The sequence below is a fragment of the Muscardinus avellanarius genome (assembly GCF_963383645.1).
Source record: "Muscardinus avellanarius genome assembly, chromosome: 2".
Classification (NCBI taxonomy): Eukaryota; Metazoa; Chordata; class Mammalia; order Rodentia; family Gliridae; genus Muscardinus; species Muscardinus avellanarius.
In genome coordinates this window covers 189,616,129-189,634,200 of record NC_137787.1, presented here as the reverse complement: position 1 = coordinate 189,634,200, position 18,072 = coordinate 189,616,129, and the positions used below count along the sequence as shown (strand labels likewise).

The 18,072-nt window shown below is 46.6% G+C and overlaps 1 protein-coding gene across 5 annotated transcripts in view; it reads right to left on the bottom strand.

The window, feature by feature from the left end:
• The window catches only part of FARP1 (FERM, ARH/RhoGEF and pleckstrin domain protein 1), a gene marked incomplete at both ends in the record, with an annotated part of 238,806 nt that overhangs the window by 71,334 nt on the left and 149,400 nt on the right, over positions 1–18,072 (bottom strand). For all 5 annotated transcript variants that reach the window (XM_080690176.1, XM_080690177.1, XM_080690179.1 and 2 more), the window contains 3 exons: positions 184–281; positions 8,417–8,495; positions 12,027–12,069. In XM_080690176.1, coding sequence (XP_080546302.1) covers positions 184–281; positions 8,417–8,495; positions 12,027–12,069 — 220 coding nt within the window. The remainder of the gene's footprint in view (positions 1–183; positions 282–8,416; positions 8,496–12,026; positions 12,070–18,072) is intronic.

Below are 18,072 nucleotides of genomic sequence, written 5' to 3'. Positions count from 1 at the left end.
CAGACGCAGCACAGAGGTTAGGGCATATGCCTATTAATGAAGTTACTGTTTTCTTCTGCAGGCATTCACACTAACAGCAAGAAAAACACGAAGACATTCCTACTGTGTGTGTCATCCCACCCCCATCAATCAGATCATTGCGGAGTTCCCAGCAGCCTCCCGCGGGGAGCCAGCAGAACTTACACTGCACTATGTGTGAGATGAGGAGGGCAGCGCTGGTGCTGTTGCACGTCAGCCGGCCTTGAGCCAAGTCCTGCTTCACCTGCAGAGCGAACAGGTACCTGCGGAGGTCAACAGAGAGGGTGTCACGCACCGGGAGCCGGAGGGCCGGCGCAGGCGAGCTTGTGCACGTGGCAACTACAGCAAGGAGCGTAAAACCAGACGGCAAGCATTCTACCCCCGACCTACACCCCCAGCCTATTTTTTAGTCTTTATTTTGAAACAGGTCACTGAGTTGTAAAGGGCCTCACTAAGTAGTAGCTGAGGCTGTCCGTGAACCCAGATCCTCCCATCTCAGCCTCCCAAATGCTGGGATTACAAGCGTGCGCCACCATGCCCGGCTTACCCACTTCCTTTTAGAAAGACCAAGAACCAGGAGAGATACGCTGTCATCTTTGCTCATAATTTATGAGTGATGCTACGGTTTATGTGGTCAGAGTGCCATGCAGATGTAAAAACCATAGCCTACTGCCCTGAGTGTGCGCATGCGTAAAACACACACAATTTGCTTCATGACATCAGTTTTACTCTAAAATGGTTTTACGGCTCAGACAATAGCAGCAGTTTGTACTGGTTAGTAAGAGCTTTATAATGAATGTAAAAGGCAAGGTGTCTTTCCCAGGTGGAATATTTTCTTAGCTACGTCTACAAGCCTCACTTACCAGATATGTCAAAGTGGATTTAAATTGTTTCAAAATTTTCTTCTTTATATTGTTGGGTAAAGCAAGTAAACATTTTTTGTATAAGTAAAAAATATCTACACATCAAAGAAATGAAGTAGAAACTGCCATTTTAAATTGGATTTGGAAACATCTGTACAAACTCATCCATTTTCAGAAGGGCACTGGGGACTGGGCAGCTCTCCCTTCTGCCTAGAAAGCGTCTCCTTCATAGCAACCCTTAGCAACTGGGTCCTGTCCTTCATGCAATTACCGAGAGGAAGGACACAGAGGTAAGTCCTTGGAGAAATGGAAGATTTCGCGTCTCGGGTAGGGAAGGAGGCTGGGTGAGCCTGGAATTTCTCACTGTGTTAGGAAGCGAGGTGGTTTTCAAAAATACATGTGTTTTATCAAAAGGGAAAAAGGAGTATCTGTGTGTGTGTGTGTGTGTGTGTGTGTGTGTGTGTGTGTGTGTGTGGTGTGTGTGGTATTGGGTGTTGAACTCAGGGTCTTTCTCCATAACCCTTTTTTTTTTTTTTTGGTGGTACTGGGGGTGGAACCCAGAGGCTTTCCATCTCCAGGCTACACTCCCAGACCTATTTTATACTTTTATTTGGAAACAGGGTCTCACTAAGTTGCTAAGAGCCTCACTAAGTAGCAAAGGCTGGCTTCGAACCCGTGCGATCCTCCTGTCTCAGCCTCCCAAGCACAGGGATTACAAGCATGCGCTACCACGCCTGGCCTTAACCCCCCCCCCCTTTTTTTTCTTTTTTTGTGGTACTGGGGATTGAACCCAGAGGCATTTTACCTCTGAGCTACATCCCCAGCCCTATATTTTATTGTTGATTTTGAAACAGGGTCTAAGTTGTGGAGGGCCTCACTAAGTAGCTGAGGCTAGTTCTTAGTGAACCTGAGATCCTCCTGTCTCAGCCTCCCAAGTACTGGGATTACGTGTGTGCACCACCATGCTCAGGTTAGCAATAGTCCTTTTTATATTTTTGTTTTGAAACAGGGTCTTGCTGAGCTTCTGAGGCTGTCTTTGAACTTGTGATTCTCCTGTCTTAGCCTCCTAAGTACTAGGATTACAGGCATGCACCAGCACACCTGTCTCCAAAAGAAGTATCTTGAAGGTGCCTTCGCTGGCCAAAGTTGTCACTACTTAAATAACAACAAGAATGATTAAAGAGAATCAAAACACACTGAATTTCCCAGTTGTAATTGGTGATGCCTCACACTTAACAATCTTAGACCTTGGGAAACTGAGACAGGAGGATTGCAGGTTCGAGGCCAGCCTCCATCATTTGGCGAGACCTGTTTCAGAATAAAAAATAAAAAGAGGGCTGGGAGTATAGCTTGAAGGTAGAATGCCCCTGGGTTCAATTTCTAGTAACAATAAAAACACACTGAATTAATGAAAATTCATGAGTTCATTATGGTACTCAAGAAGACAAAGAAAATAAGCAAAAAGAATGTATCCCCTTTTGGGAACTATTAAAACAACTTCTTATTTAAAAACTGGTCACCTAAGGAAAAGAATCGAGCATGGATCCCCTCTCTCCTTGGAAGCATATTTTAGGCTAGTCAAAGGTTCCAGGGGGATGAAGTAGAGGTCCACTCTAGAGAAGAATGCCAACTCATACCATGGCCGGAATGACAGGATTAGACCATCTTTGCTCCACAAACTCTAAAGCATGACTGATGCTGAAAAGTTTCACTCTCTGGAACAGATACGTAGGAAATGGGCCAGTCGCAAAGGTCCAAAGCAACAAGTGCACAACGGAGAGGTCAGAATGCCGCCCCCTCAAGGCCCTGAACAAGCTCAGGTCGGTAAAGACCCAGGAAGCGCGCCTCACTTATGGTGGATCCCAGCTGAAAATGTCTGACCGTATCCACCCAGCCTTTAAAGCACATTCCCAATTTTCAGGAAAATAAAAACGAGTGGAGGGTGAGCTACATGGCTCTCCAAGGAATCAATGTGGCGCGTTCTGGAGGGAGGCTATGTTGTCGAAGAGGGCAGTCATGAAGGAGGGACTGTGCGAGACAGAAGCGGCCTGGAGGAAGGCGGCCAGCTGTGGCCCGTGGCGGGACAGTGCATCTTACCTAGGCGAGCAGGCACGTCACAAGGTAGGCACGTCTGAGGACGGCCAAGATATCCCAGGAGGTGCAAAGCACATATACATGGGGAAATCAGAAAGGACGCCAGGCTAGTGTTAGCAGTTGCAGGAGGGTGGTGTTTTACTCTCTTGGTCTTGTTTAAATCCTCCACTTTCTGCAACGCATCGTGACTACTTCTGCAATAACACAAGGCCATTTTTCAATCTAAAGAAAGGCCTTTAACAACAGGAAACATATCTTTCTGTAAGAGTTAGATGGGCTAAGCCGGGCGTGGTGGCGCACGCTTGTCATCCCAGCATTCGGGAGGCTGAGACAGGAGGATCGCAGTTCGCGGACAGCCTCAGCTACTTAGTGAGGCCCTTTGCAACTCAGTGAGACCCTGTTTCAAAAAAAGAATAAAAAATAGAAGTAGGGGTGTAGCTCGGAGGTAGAATGTCCCTGGGTTCCATCCCCAGTATGGCAAAAAAAAAAAAAAAAAAAAAAAAGAATTAGATGGGCCGATAAGTAGAGAATAGAGTCAGCAGAACAAGCATATTCATTAAGTACTAGCAGATGCTTTTTTTCATAAAAGAATAACTCGTCTCCTTGAAGTCATTTAGGAAGTTCCATTATGAAGAACTGAAAAATCACAGTGGCAACTGGGTAACCAGAAAATAAAAACAAAACAAACTCAAAGCCCCTACGGGTCCACGGCTGACATTCGCTGACCTTTGTCCAGCCTCCCTGATGTTTGCTCTTGTTCTCTCTCTGTCCCCAGTACCTGCCTCCTCTCTTGGAGAGTCAAAAGGAGGAAAAATAGGCCGGGTGTGGTGGTGCAGGCTTGTAATCCCAGCATTTGGGAGGCGGAGACTGGAAGATCGGGGTTTGAGGACAGCCTCAGCTACCTAGCCAGGCCCTTTGCAACTCAGTGAGACCCTGTTTTAAAAAAAAAAAAAAAAAAAAAGACTAAAAAATAGGACTTGGGGTGTAACTTGGAGGTTGAATGCCCCTGGGTTCCATCCCTAGTACTGCAGAGGAAAAAAAAAAGGAGGAACAGTAGAGCTTATAAAACAACCTGCGTGTCGACTACAGAGCCACAGGGGACGGCTCTCGCCAAAGCCCCTTCTGGGTTGGAGTGGTATGGGTAGTATTGCTCTTCCAAATGCAGCTCGAATTCAAATCTATGTTGTTAATTTCCAGATAAACAGGAGGGCCTTGTGTTTTAATAGCATTACGTTTTGAATATTTTATTGTTGACCAGTTCAGACGGGGGCCTGTGTTCGCAAAGCGCCTGGGGCCAGTGTCACGGTCAGAGTCCAAGAGGCCTTGGGAGCCTCTGGGACAATCAGTTTGGACTTGATGCCCGTGCACTGATGCGGGGGAGGCGTGTGCCTTTCTAGAGGCGGAAAGAAGGACATGTCGCCCCGGTTATGCTGACTCGTGCTGTTCCCAGACCGGGTAACATGAGAAATGCTTTCCTGGGCATTGACTCTGACCCTTTCTTTTTTTTTTTTTTTAAGAAACATCTTTATTTTAAATGACAGTACAAAAATTGCATATATAATATAGATCTGCAGAGGTATATATATATTCACATAATTGCTCATCCATACACACACTCTGACCACACTCTGACCCTTTCTTAGCAACACGGGCTGTCAGCTGAGTGCACCGGCTGGGACGCTGACTTGAGAGACCTAGCAATACCTTCGGTGCTGTGAAATGAGTCATTCCAATCAAAGCCACAGAGCCAAAGCTAACTCTTACTCGACAGGCACTAAGTAACGCCAGCACGGCGGGCACAAGGCGAAACAACATTCTCAAACATTCTCAAAGTCAACAGAATCGCCACTCGTTGGAGACAGTGGGGCCGGGAGTCCTGGGGTTTTAACTTCATGGAGAAGGCAGGCCACGCCACGTCCACCCACGCCTTATTTGCAGCTCGTCTGTCTTCATGTATTTAATTTGAAAGTCCTCATCGTCTTTCTTGTCTCATGACATGAGAGCCATGTACAATTTCTCTGCTGATCTGAGGGAAGCTGGGCGGTGCAGAGCCCTGGATGCCGCGAAGGTCGCTCCACTCAGGACAAGAACACGGCCAGGCCGAGGCTGGAGCTGACCGAGGGCGACGCCCGGAGACCGGGGCTGAGCAGACTGTGGCTCAGCTCACAGGCACTAGGAAAGCGCTTCTGAGCACTGTAGTAAAAAAGTCTAGTAACTTCTGTTCCACAGATGCCTCGATTGCTGCTCCTTCTCTTCCCAGTACTGGGATTGAACTCAGGGGTATTTTACCAACGGAGGATGTATAACCAGGAGTTTACCAAAGTTGGCCACAAAAAAAAAAAAAAAAAAGCACATTGGACTACCAAGCTGTATGGAATTTTAGAACAGGGTCCAGCAGAGTGGCAGAAAACTGGAAGGCTTTAGCAGCAACAATTCACAAACATTGAAAAGGTATAAAATTATTTGCAAAACAGTTTTTGATGGGGGAGAAGCCAGCATCCCTGCTTCCAGCTTCCTAAACAGAAAGGCCCGGTGACCGGAGAAACTGGTCCTTGGATTTATTTCTGCTCGGTTAGCTCAGAGCAAAGCACGCGCTCACCGCAGAGAAACCAGCCCCAGAAACCGTGGCCCAGAAGCCCTAGTGTCAATGCCGCTCGAAGGCAGGAACGTTCTCTGTGCTCCGCCGGGCCTCCTGCAACTCAGGAGGAGTCCTCCTGCCCGCTAAAGCACACACACAGGGTTGTCCCCAGAGGCTGGTGTCTGCCCGCTCCCGGCTGTCTACACTGCTTCACTGATCTGGGAGCTGCCAGTGGTGGTGGAGAATTACTGGCAACTCATTCAGAAAACGTGAGAGCAGTGGGAAGGGCCTCAGTCCTCACCGCTCCCCGGAGCTCCACGCTTGTGTATCTGACGGTCTTCTTGTAGCAATCATGCCATGGCTAACAGGTGTCTCGAATATTCCAGGCCAGGACCAATCCTTGACTCTCCACTTCCCTCCACCCGTTTTTGTGTGTGTGTGTGTGTGTGTGTGTGTGTGTGTGTGTGTGTGTGTGTCTGGGGATGGAACCCAGGGACATTCGACCTCCAAGCTATACCTCCTGCCCTATTTTTTCTTATTTTTTATTTTGAAACCGGGTCTCAATGAGTTGCAGAGGGCCTCACTAAGTAGCAGAGGCTGTCCGCGAACTGCAATCCTCCGCTCTCAGTCTCCCGAATGCTGGGATTACAAGCGTGTGCCACCATGCCTGGCTTCCCCCTACCCTTTTCTGTTTTAGGAATCATCAACATCTCCACCTGGTAGTTCGAGTAAAAAATCTTAAGTGTCACCCGGCATGGGGGAAACACATATATTACCCTGGTACTTGTGAGGCTGAGACAAGAGGATAGCAGATTCAAGGCCAGCCTCAGTAACTCAGCAAAACCCTTAGATAATTAGTGAGACTCTGTTTCAAAAGAATAAACAAGGGGTAGGGTTGTAGTTCAGAGGCAGAATGCCTCGTGTTCAATTCCCGGTACCACAAATAAATGAATAAATAAACTCCGAAGTGTTTCCTTCTGCCTTTTCAGACTCCAGGTCTGACCTGTCACCGAGACAGGTGGGCTCCGCCCACTCGTCTCCATCTTCTTCCTGGTCATCACCTGGGCTGAACCACTGTGATCAGTTCCTCCCTGGATGGCCTGTGACTTTCATCCTCCCTCCAGCATCTTCACGGCAGCTTCTTCCAAGTCACACATCACCAGGCCTCTCTCCCAGGTCGCTGCACGTGGTCCTCCGTTCCTGCCTTGGAACTGGCCCACTCTGAAGTACTGGAATGTATGGTGCTTGCTCTTGCCTTGGGTGCTGGGTCGGCTACTCCTCCTCTCTGAAAGGCTTCTTCGCAGAAAACGACCAACAGATCCTCATGGCTTCCTACAGCGGCACTGCAGACCAACCCAGCAACCCAACATTGTCGCCCGTCACTTTCCGTCGCATCTCCCGACTTCAGTTACCTAAAGAGCTCCCGCCACGATCTGATCTTTTCTTGTTTACTTAATCATCTGCTATTTCCACAGAATCAAGACTTATCTTTTCAGCACTATATTTCCAGGGCCTGGAACCCTGCTTGCACGCAGGGCACTCTTACTCAATGAAGACTGATCAAGTAAATGTCTTTATCCCTTTGGTAAGTGGAGCTCAACTACTACCCACAATCCTGTGCTCTGTACTCAGAGGAATGAGAACAATGTGGTGGCCTCGGCCTTAGTAGCCTTAGCTTAAAAGGCACATGTGACTCTGGTTGGTCAGACTAGTGCACGCATAAGGGTGCACTAACTTTTTTTTTTTGGTACTGGTGGTGGTGGTGGTGGTGGTACTGATGGTGGGGACAGTAGTGATGGTGACTATGGTGGTGGTGGCGGTGAGGATGAGGATGGTGGTAGTGACTGTGGTGGTGATGGGGAGATTGATAACGGCATGATGATGGTGATGGTGGTGATGACTATGGCGGTGGTGACAGTAGTAATGATGACTATGGTCCCAATGGTTTGGGTGATGATGGGGATATTGATAATGGTGGTGACGATGGTGATGGTAGTGGTGATTGTGCTGGTGATGATGGTGATAATGATGGTGACAGTAATGGTGACTATGGTGGCAGCCGTGACAATGGTGATGCCGACAATGGTAACCATGGTGATGATGATGAAGGTGAGGGTAGTGGTGGTGTGATGGAGGTGGCAAGTGGTGATGGTTGTGGTGGTGCTGATGGTGACAGGGATGGTTGTGGTGGTGTGATGGAGGTGGCAGGTGGTGATGGTGGTGGTGACAATTACGATGATGACAGTTACCATTTACAGCGTCTCCACTGGATCTCAGCCACTTATCAAGCTCTTATCCTTGAAACAACTTTGGCTGAGCAAGCATTACCATCTGCATTATAAGAGGTGTATTAACTGTGGCACTGAGGAAGCAAGTAGGCTAGCCCCGCCTCTAGCGAGCAGCAGGACCGATGGCTGAAGCCAGGGCTGACCTGACATTCAGGTTTCTCCCACTGAGCCACACTTTCAAAGAAACGGACGTACAATTCATAGTGAATTCATTCACCCATGACAGCAATGACGACAGATCCTTAATTGACATCTTGGTTTCATAAAAGAGACACATTTCCTTAAACTTTCTCAGGATCAAGTAGGAATAAGATGGAAAACATTAACAGGTTATAAGCCCGGTATGCCCCATAGTTGCAGTCTTAGAGAAACCAGGCTGCGGGGAAAACAGTATTTTTTCCCCTTCATTTTTCTTGGTAGAGGAGAGAGAGAAGGAGAGTTAAAATGTTAAAGCACAGAAAAGATGCTGGTCAAATAAGTAGTATGAAAAAGTTCATTCAACCCATATTGAATAGTAATGTTCTCTTTTCCTCCATACACAGGAACAAAAAATATCCCGTTGCCAAACTGCTCACCTGGTGAGCTCCTCTTGGAGTTGTGTGTGGTCAGGCGGGAAGAATTTCACCACAAACTTGACAACAACATGCTTTGGCCCTAAAATAGAACAACAACAAAATCAGTACAGCATCGACACAAGAGACTATGAGGTGTACTATATACCAAAGAAAAGGACGTTGCAAGGTGTATTATATATTAAATAATGCTTTTTGTTCCAAACTTCCGACATTATATCTGCCAACTTTTAAGCCAACCCTAAATTGGCTAACTTTGGCTACTAGCTCTGTGTGTGTGTGTGTGTGTGTGTGTGTGTGTGTGTGTGTGTGTGTGACTGGAGATTGAACTCAGGGGACAGTCTACCTCCCAGTCCTTTATATAATATTATATTATATAATATTATGGCACACACACACACACACACACACACACACACACACACTTTTGTGGTGCTGGGGATGGAACCCAGGGGCATTCTACCTCTGAGCTACAATCTCAGCCCTATTTTTTATTCTTAATTTTGAAACATGGTCTCACTGAGTTACAAAAGGGCTCACTAAGTAGCTGAGGCTGGCCATGGACCTGTGATCTTCCTGTCTCAGCTTCCCAAATATTGAGATTACAGGTGTGTGCCACCATACCCAGATCAGCTATTAATTCTCACTTTCATATTGTGGGGAAACAGTTATCTACTTTCTAAAAAAAAACCACTATGCCAGAAGTATTCCATTCAACTATTAATTTCTCTGCAAATTTAAACTCCAGTTTAAAAAAATTTGTCTTCAGAAATGTATTTATTTTTTGCTGCTTTTATCCCAATACACTAGATAACTTAAGGAGACAATGAAAATGTAAATCAGTTATGCAATTTATTATACTTAATCATGCACAAGGCACAGTTGCTAACCTGTTCACCAAATACGTTTGTAGTACCAGTGCCCTCCCCGGCCCTGGAGAGAAAATATAAAGGACCTGTAGTCTGCCTTCATCAGTGAGCCGCAGCCTTTGAGGGTCTCGTACCCATCTTGCCAGTGAGTTAAGACAAAACCAGGAAGCAGACAGCAGGAGCGGGGGTGAAGGGACAGACTAGGGATGAGATACATAGCTGTTCAGACTTAAAGTGGGACGTTGAGTAGATCACAGGAGAGTACGCCGTGCTGATTCAGACTCCTATGTCCAAAATAAGGACAGACTCACAGGTTCTGCCATTTGAAATTATAGCAATTGATTGTATGCCCCAGGAAATACAAAGTTCTCTCCTCTTTCTTTTTATTTATTTTTTTATTTTGCAGTGGTGGGGATAGAACCCTGGGGCCTCACACATACAAGGCACGTGCTCTACCACTGAGCGGCGTCCCAGCTCTATGAAATCCAAATCTTGATGGTTTTATTTATTATTTATTTACCTATTTTTGTGGTACCGAGGATTGAACCCAGGGTCACTCTGCCTCTGAGCTACACCCCCAGCCCGATTTTATTTTTATTGTGAAACAGAGTCTTGGGGGATTGGTAAGTCTCTCTGCTTTCTGAGTCTGTCCTCAAATTTGCAATCCTCCTGTCTCAGTCTCTTGAGCACTGGGATTACAAGTGTGCACCACCACGCCTGCTATGGTTATATTAATACAAGAGCAGAAAATACCCTTTGCCTCATCACACAGAAGCAACAATTTACTGATGGAATGCTGTGATCACACATCCAAGTTCAGAAAATAACAAAATGGTGGCTCCTAAGGTAACGGTGTCAGCCACACAGACACGGCTGGGAGAAAGGCCAAAGGGGCTCCACTCCTCCCTTGTAGAGCTCGAAAAACGCACAGACTCTGCATATGATGCCCCGGAGGCCCAGACAACAGCAAGACACGAGGGAGACAGGCCGCACCGCTTCCTCTCCGCTGCTCTCACACGGGCAGGAATCAAGGAGGCTCCTCACGTCCCTGGGAACCCCGAGGGGAGGCAGACGCTGGTGCTCAGCGTGAGGGAACAGTGCTGTCAACAGGCCAGTCACAGCACACAGAGGAGGCGCGGCGACTCCCGCTGCCCTTCCCACCTGACAGCCACCCAGGTGTGCGCTTGGCACCCGCTGAACAGTGTGTTCCTGCCCTTGGCGGGTCCCTGGTGACCGGGTGCGGGGACAAACGTGTCCATCTTCTACGCTCATGCCTCTCAGCGGGGGCTGCTCGGTCACCCTGCACCAACACACACACACACACACACACACACACACACACACGCACGCACGCACGCACGCGCACACACAGTTGACAGCCAGGGCCAGCTCCCCCGAGGACGCCCAGTAAACATCAAATAAATGATGGCCCTTTCATTTCCAACGTCGATAATTGTTCAATTTAAATGACGGACGGCCAACATCAATTTGAACTGCATGAGGCGCCTACAGACCTCGTGTTGCATTTTTATTACAGCCCCATAAATTGCTGCAAGTGGCGCGGTGGGGTTTCTTTGACAGATAAAGGATCCCGCAGGGACAGTGAGCTCTGGGCTCCACTAAAGGCACGCGGCTGTGATCCCAGACTCCTGTCTGGCTGCAGTGGGGGACCATTCAGCAGGACCTGGAGAACGGAGCTTGACCGCAAAGCAGAGGAGCAAGGAAGGACGGCCCGAGGTGGGAGAGAGCGCGTGTTCCCGCTCCTGTTCTTTCTCAGGTGCTCCTCAGTCATCTCCTCTGCAGCCCAAGGTTTACATACACACCAGGCTCCCTCTGCTGCTCTGCCTGCTAATCAGAAACATGCATGCAAATGCAAACCCACATACAAACTTTGTTTTGGGGGGGGAGGGGTGGTAGTGGGGATAGAACCTCCGGGCTATATCCCCAGCCCTATTTTTTATTTATTTTATTTTTATTTTTGGTGGTACTGGGGGTAGAACCCAGAGGCTTCTACTTTCGGGCCACGCTCCCAGACCTATTTTATACTTTATTTGGAAACAGGGTCTCACTAAGTTGCCGAGAGCCTCACTAAGTAGCTGAGGCTGGCTTCGAACCTGTGCGATCTTCCTGTCTCAGCCTCCTAAGCGCTGGGATTACAAGCGTGCGCCACCACGCCCAGCTTGTTTTATTCTTTATTTGAAAACAGAATCTCACTGAGTCGCAAAGGGTCTCATTAAGTAGTAGCTGAGGCTGCCCACGAACCGGGGATCCTCCTTTCTCAGCCTCCCAAATGCTGGGATTACAAGTGTGCGCCACCACACTCGGCCCGCACACACACACTTCTGAGTACCTTCCTCTCTCCACAAGTAACACTTGTATTCTGATTTTTTGTAGGCTTCGAAGAAAGAGGGCAAAACAGCCTAAAACCAACGTTACGAATAGACAGCCCCACTCTCGGAAGGGGACAGTCAGAAACAGCGGCAGAGACGAGACGAGGTGTGCTGAGCTGAAGAGCAGGCGTTCGCTGTGCATCAAAATCATATTTGATTTTCCAAGCAAGGTTTTGATTACCTAACTGTAATATATTAAAACTGCAGAAGCTACACATTTTAATAGGCTGTGGATTCGTGGAGGATGACAAGTAATCAAAGGATTAGAAAAAGAAAAGAACTGGTATTATCAGTTTTGACAACGAAACCCTGGCCTGTGTCTGCCGTCACTGCGCAACACGTGGGGTGACTTACTTCGGATCTGTTTCACGATAGGTTTTAAGAGATCCAGCCATACCTACGGGAAGAAAAGAGAACAGATTGAGACATAATCGTTCAGTGAAAGCGTGCAAGCACTTAGAGACCTTATTTGAAGCTATTTCAAATCAAAATGTTTGAGTATTTGAGGTTCCATGTTTCTTTATTCTCCAAATGTCATATCAAACATTATCTACCACTTTTGTAGAATGGATCCTAATTCGTTAATGCCATCCCCGGGCTTGACAGTCCAAATTTCTCCTAGACATGGGTACACAGTCAACAGGGGCTGGGGATGTAAGATGGGGGCGCAGTGTGAGCTTAGGATGCGGGAGGCCCTGGGTACTTACTCAGAAAATATTAACGAATGATTGTGCTGGTTGCGGTAGCACGTGCCTGTAAATCTCAGTACTTGGGAGGCTGAGACTTGAGGAGCCCAGGTTTGAGGACAGCCTCAGCAACTTACAGAGGCCTAGTTTCAAAATAAAAAGTAAAAATGGGCTGGGAGTATATAGCTCAGAGGTAGAACTCCACTGGGCTCAATTTCCACTAAAACACTCACACGCACGCAGATACACACGCACACACACTTGCAAAAACGGCTACTATAGTTAAGTGAACAATGCAATTCTTATTGAAACAAATACACGTATTTGTAAGTCTACAAAGAGTAGCACATCTGTGAGTTATAAAAAGGGAATCAGTATTTATAGACGATCACATCTGCACTGCACACTGCCTGAAGTCATTTACCTCTCAAAACAAGCCAGAGAAATTCTTGTTACCCAGGAGAGGGAACGAGGCTGGCAGGGGCTACAGAATTCATCCCAGCTCCTCCTCCCAGAGTGGCAGCACGAAGGACCAAGGCCGCCCAGCCTCCAGCTGCAGCCTCTTCTGCACACGCGAGTCTCCGGCACACAGTGTTGAGTGTCAACATTCAAATTAGAGGGAAACCAGCCATCTTTGTGAATATAGCACAAGTTAACTATATTATTCTACTTCACACGTTCTTTTCTTTAAAATCTCCTTACATGTCTGGTCATTTCGAAAGGGTTCTTTTGCTGGGCATGGTGGTGCACACCTGTAATCCCAGGTTCAAGGCCAGCCTCAGCAACTTAGCGAGGACCTCAGCTACTGAGTGAGACCCTATTTCAAAACAAAAAGTAAAAAGGGCTGGGGGTGTAGTTTAGAGGTATAGGTTTCATCCCCAGCATCACACACACACACACACACACACACACACACACACACGGTTATTTTGATGCTCATATTTGCATATATAACAAAATCAAAGTGAATGTGCTTACTGTACTTACTATAAAGAGGGTTTTATAAGTTAACAGAAAGAGCCGGGCGTGGTACGCACGCTTGTAATCCCAGCATTCAGGAAGCCGAGACCGGAGGATCCTGGTTCGCGGACAGCCTCGGCTGCTTAGTGAGGCCCTCTGTAACTCAGTGAGACCCGGTTTCAAAATAAAGAATAAAAATAGGGCTGGGGGTGTAGCTCGGAGGTCAAATGCCTCTGGGTTCCAACCCCAGACCTGCAAAAAAAAAAAAAAAAAAAAAAAAAAAAAGTAAACAGAAAAAAGAGAAGCAGCATTGTAGAAAACTATGCCAAGAACCACAGGTAAGCGGGGTACGGCGGGGTGCAGCGGGGTGCCCCTGTAATCACAGGACGTGGGAGGCTGAGACAGGAGGACTGCAGCTTCACATCCAGCACACAGTAACTTAGAGAGATCCTGTTTCAAAATAAAAAGATCTGGGGGTGGAGCTCAGAGGTGGACTGCTCCTGGGTTCAGTCTCCAGTGCCACAAAACAAAACAAGAAAAGAAAAAAAGAACTAACTGTTGGTAATTTACAAAGTGCCAAGCAGTCTAGAGATGATGCCGATATGTGGGACTAATTTACACTTTCTTAGAAATGCAAATACCAGGACTTCCGGGAAGATGGCGACCAAGAAAAGCGGGGCTTAAGAGCCCTGCTAACAACCAATCTCCATTACCACAAAATCAACGCCTTTCATAGCCAGAAAACACCATCACCAGAGAAACAAAAAAATCACCAGGCTCCAGAGAGAAAGCGGACTGAAAACAGAGCTCAGAGCCACAGAGGAGATACACCGGCCTCACGCCCGAGGACGCGGCAGCAGTGCCATACTGCCGGCGGCAGCGGCGACTTCACCGGATGGCTACAGCGAGCCGAGGTGAGCCGCTGTGGAACAGGCAGGCGGGATTTTTCAGCGCAGGGAGCATCTAAAGCTCCCAGTGGCTGAGCTCAGCACACGCTGCAGGGACTCAGAGTGGACTCAAAACCAAGAAGAAATAAACCAGCCTCATGGCCGAGGGCGTAACAGCGGCGCTATATTGCCACCGGCGGCAGCAGCAGCGAATTCACTGAGTCCAGTACAGCTACATCTGCGAACTCAAGAACAGTGAGTCAAATTGCGGGCCACAGAGGAGAAATCCCAGTACTGTACTCCCTTGGACTTGACCCAGTGGGGGAGGGGCGGTGGCAGAGATATCACACCATAGGAGAACGTGCAACCCGGCACCCCCCACAGTCTAAAGCAGCCTCTATCGACTCCCTGGGTCGGAGACTCTGTGATACAATCCAGTAAAGGAGTAGTGGGGTCTGAGATACTACAGACTCGAGATCCAGAGCACCTTAAGTGAAGTCATACTGACCCAAGGGAAGAACCCAGAGAAGGCACAAACTTCCGAAATCATGGGAAAGAGGAATAACACTGGAGCAATGAATGCCCACAACCCCACAACATCAGAACCCGATAAAACAGAAAATCAGAGATTTCTAGAAGATCAAATCAGGAAAATAACTGTAGAAATAATAGAGGTGCTTCGAAAAGAATTCAGAGAGTGCCAAAAAGAGATAAAGGATGCAATTAATGAAGTAAAGGCCTCAATTCAAAGCACAAGCAACCGATTAGAACACATGGAAAACAGAATCTCGCTCTTAGAAGATGATCATTCCAAAAATGAACGCATAGTTTCTAATCTAGAAAAAAATATCCAACAGAAGGAATCTGACATTGAAGAAATATGGGCCCATTTTAAGAGAGCTAACCTAAGAATAATTGGAATAGAGGAGGGAAAAGAAAGTGAAACCAAAGGGATCAACAATCTCTTCAAGGAAGTAATAGCAGAAAATTTTCCAAACATAGAGCAAGAGGTTGATACACAGGTCCAGGAAACTTATAGAACTCCCTTTAGACAGGATCGGAGAAGAGGATCCCCACGCCACCTAATTGTCAAAATGACCACTGTGGAAGCCAAGCAGAGAATCTTAAAGGCAACAAAAACAAAGGGCCAAGTGACATTCAGAGGCAAACCAATTAGAATCACTCCAGACTTCCCAAACCAAGTCATGAGAGCCAGAAGGGCTTGGAGTAACATATTCCAAACTCTGAAAGAAAATAACTTCCAGCCAAAAATTTCCTACCCAGCAAAACTTTCTATCAAATTAGATGGAGAAATAAGAAGCTTCCATGACAAACAGAAACTGAAGGAATTTATGTCTTTAAAACCAGCACTAGAGAAAATACTCAAGGAGATTAACTACAAAGAAGAAATAGGTAACACACACCAGAACCAGAGAAACAAGAGTTTCCATCCAACAGACAACTAAGATTGGTTATCTGTGGAGATTCATTATTTATGTTAGTCTTTTACCTATCTCTAAATGGTATTGTTTGCCTTTATTGTTGTTAATTTTTAGGATTTCTAGTTGGAATATTAATATACCTTCAGATATAGCATTTGGAAATATTTTATCCAATTCTATTAGTAACTTTTAACTCTGTTTACATTGTCTTTGGATATACAATATTTTTTTATTTTTTAGGGAGTTTGTATACTCTTCTATTGCCTATGCCATTGAAATCATATCCAAGAAATCACTGCCAATTTCAATCTTGTGAGGTTTTATGACCCAGATTTTCTTCTAAAAGTTTATAGTTAAGATTTATATGTAGGTCATTTATCTATTTTGAGTTAATACTTGTATATGGGATTAGGTAAGGGTCCAACTTTATTCATTTCCATGTAATTATTATGTTTCAACAATATTTAGTTAAAAGATTATTATTTCCATCACCAAATGTTCGTGGAAACCTTGTCAAAAATAACTTGACAATATAGGGAAGAATTTAGCTCTAGGCTTGTATTTAACTCCAATGGTTTATATATCTGCCTTTAGAACAGTACTACACTGTTTCAATTATTGTAGCTTTATATGGTTTGAAATCAGAAAATATATATCTTTTAGCTTCCAGGATAAATAAAATAAATAAACAAATAAATAAATAAATAAATAAATTAAAATTTAGGGCTGGGGTTCAACTTGGAGGTACAATGCCCCTGTTTTCCATCCCTAGTACCAAAAAAAAAAGTGTGGGGAATATGGGGAGTGGGCTGGATGCTGTTTATTTTTTTTATTCTGCCTTTTTCTGCTAACCAAATTACCTTAAAGGAGCACTAAATTCTCATAATAAAAAAACTTAAAAAATTTAAATGTCTCCTTATTCAGTTTAACCTTCTCTCATTGCTTTTTCAAATATGCAAGAATTTTAGCAGTAAAATTCTCATTTATATATTTCTCTACCCCATAATGAGAGAAAGAGAGAGAGAGAGAGAGAGAGAGAGAGAGAGAGAGAGAGAGAGAGAGAGAACGTGCATTGATTTCCACTGACATATTCATAAGCCTCAACCTGAGAACAACAACTCAAAACTTCATCCCCTGTGAGATACATTCCTTTCCTCCCAAGAATCCTAGAAGATGGAAAAGGTACAATGAGCCTCCATCTGGCACTGATCAGAAAACAGGTGGGAACTCAGACGGCGTCTTCACACGCTCATTCATTCAACAGTCAACCCGGTGTCCCTCTGCTGGTCTCTGGGGCTGAGGCTAGGAAAAAACAACCCTACTCCCTGCTTCATGGAGCTCACGTTGGGACAGAGAGGGAAGATCAAAAAAGCTTCCTGGCCAAGGTAAAGAAGGAACAAGAGACGTTGCACGGGAGGAGGGCAGAGGGCTCCCGGTGGCCGGGCAGGGCGTCTGACCGGTAGTGAAGTGTGCGTTCTCCTGCATGCTGGTCACCAAGCTGAGGCCCTAACAGGGGCGAAAGCAGAGGAGAGAGGGAAGATCAGAGGCCACCCTTGGGGCCCGCAGGCAGCAGGCGCAGCACAGCGAGGGGAACCCAGGCGTGTCTTCCGTGGGCGTCTGTGTGCAGACACTGTGCTGAGATCTCAAGGGAAGGGAACTGAGAACAAACGAAGGCAGGCGGTGAAAGCCCTCCTCTCCACCCCAAGGACAGAGATCTGGCTACAGACTGAGTCTGTGCCCCTCTGAATCTCATGCTGAACCTGGATTCCCAGGTGACTATAGGAGGGGGGACCTTGGAGGAGCAGGCAGGCTTCCTGACTCTTGTGGACGTGTGCACGTGTGTGTGTGTGTGTGTGTGTGTGTGTGTGTGTGTGTGCGCGCACGCGCCATAAACAGCCTCCCAACATACGATGATGTAGCGAGCAGGTGCTCACAGATGCTGGCACCATGATCCTGACCTTCCCAGCCTAGAGAACACTCCAGCTTTTTACAAATTACCCAGTATCAGGCGGTACGTTATAGAAATGAAAAAGGAGCTCAGACAGTTAAAAAGCCGCAGAGGAGGCTGGTGGGTCAGGAAGGGGCCACATTTCACCAAGGCCATCTAAAGATGTGTTGGCTTTACCCTGAGGGTGACAGGGGAGTTTATACCCAGCCTTAGAACTGGATTTTAAATACATTTGCTAGAGCTGGCGTGGTGGCGCACGCTTGTAATCCCCGCGCTTGGGAGGCTGAGACAGGAGGATCACACAGGTTCGAAGCCAGCCTCAGCTACTTAGTGAGGCTCTCAGCAACTTAGTGAGACCCTGTTTCCAAATAAAATATAAAAAGAAAAGGTCTGGGAGTATAGCCCAGAGGTAGAAAGCCTCTGGGTTCCACCTCTAGTACCACCAAAAAATAAATAAATAAATACATTTGCTGGGGG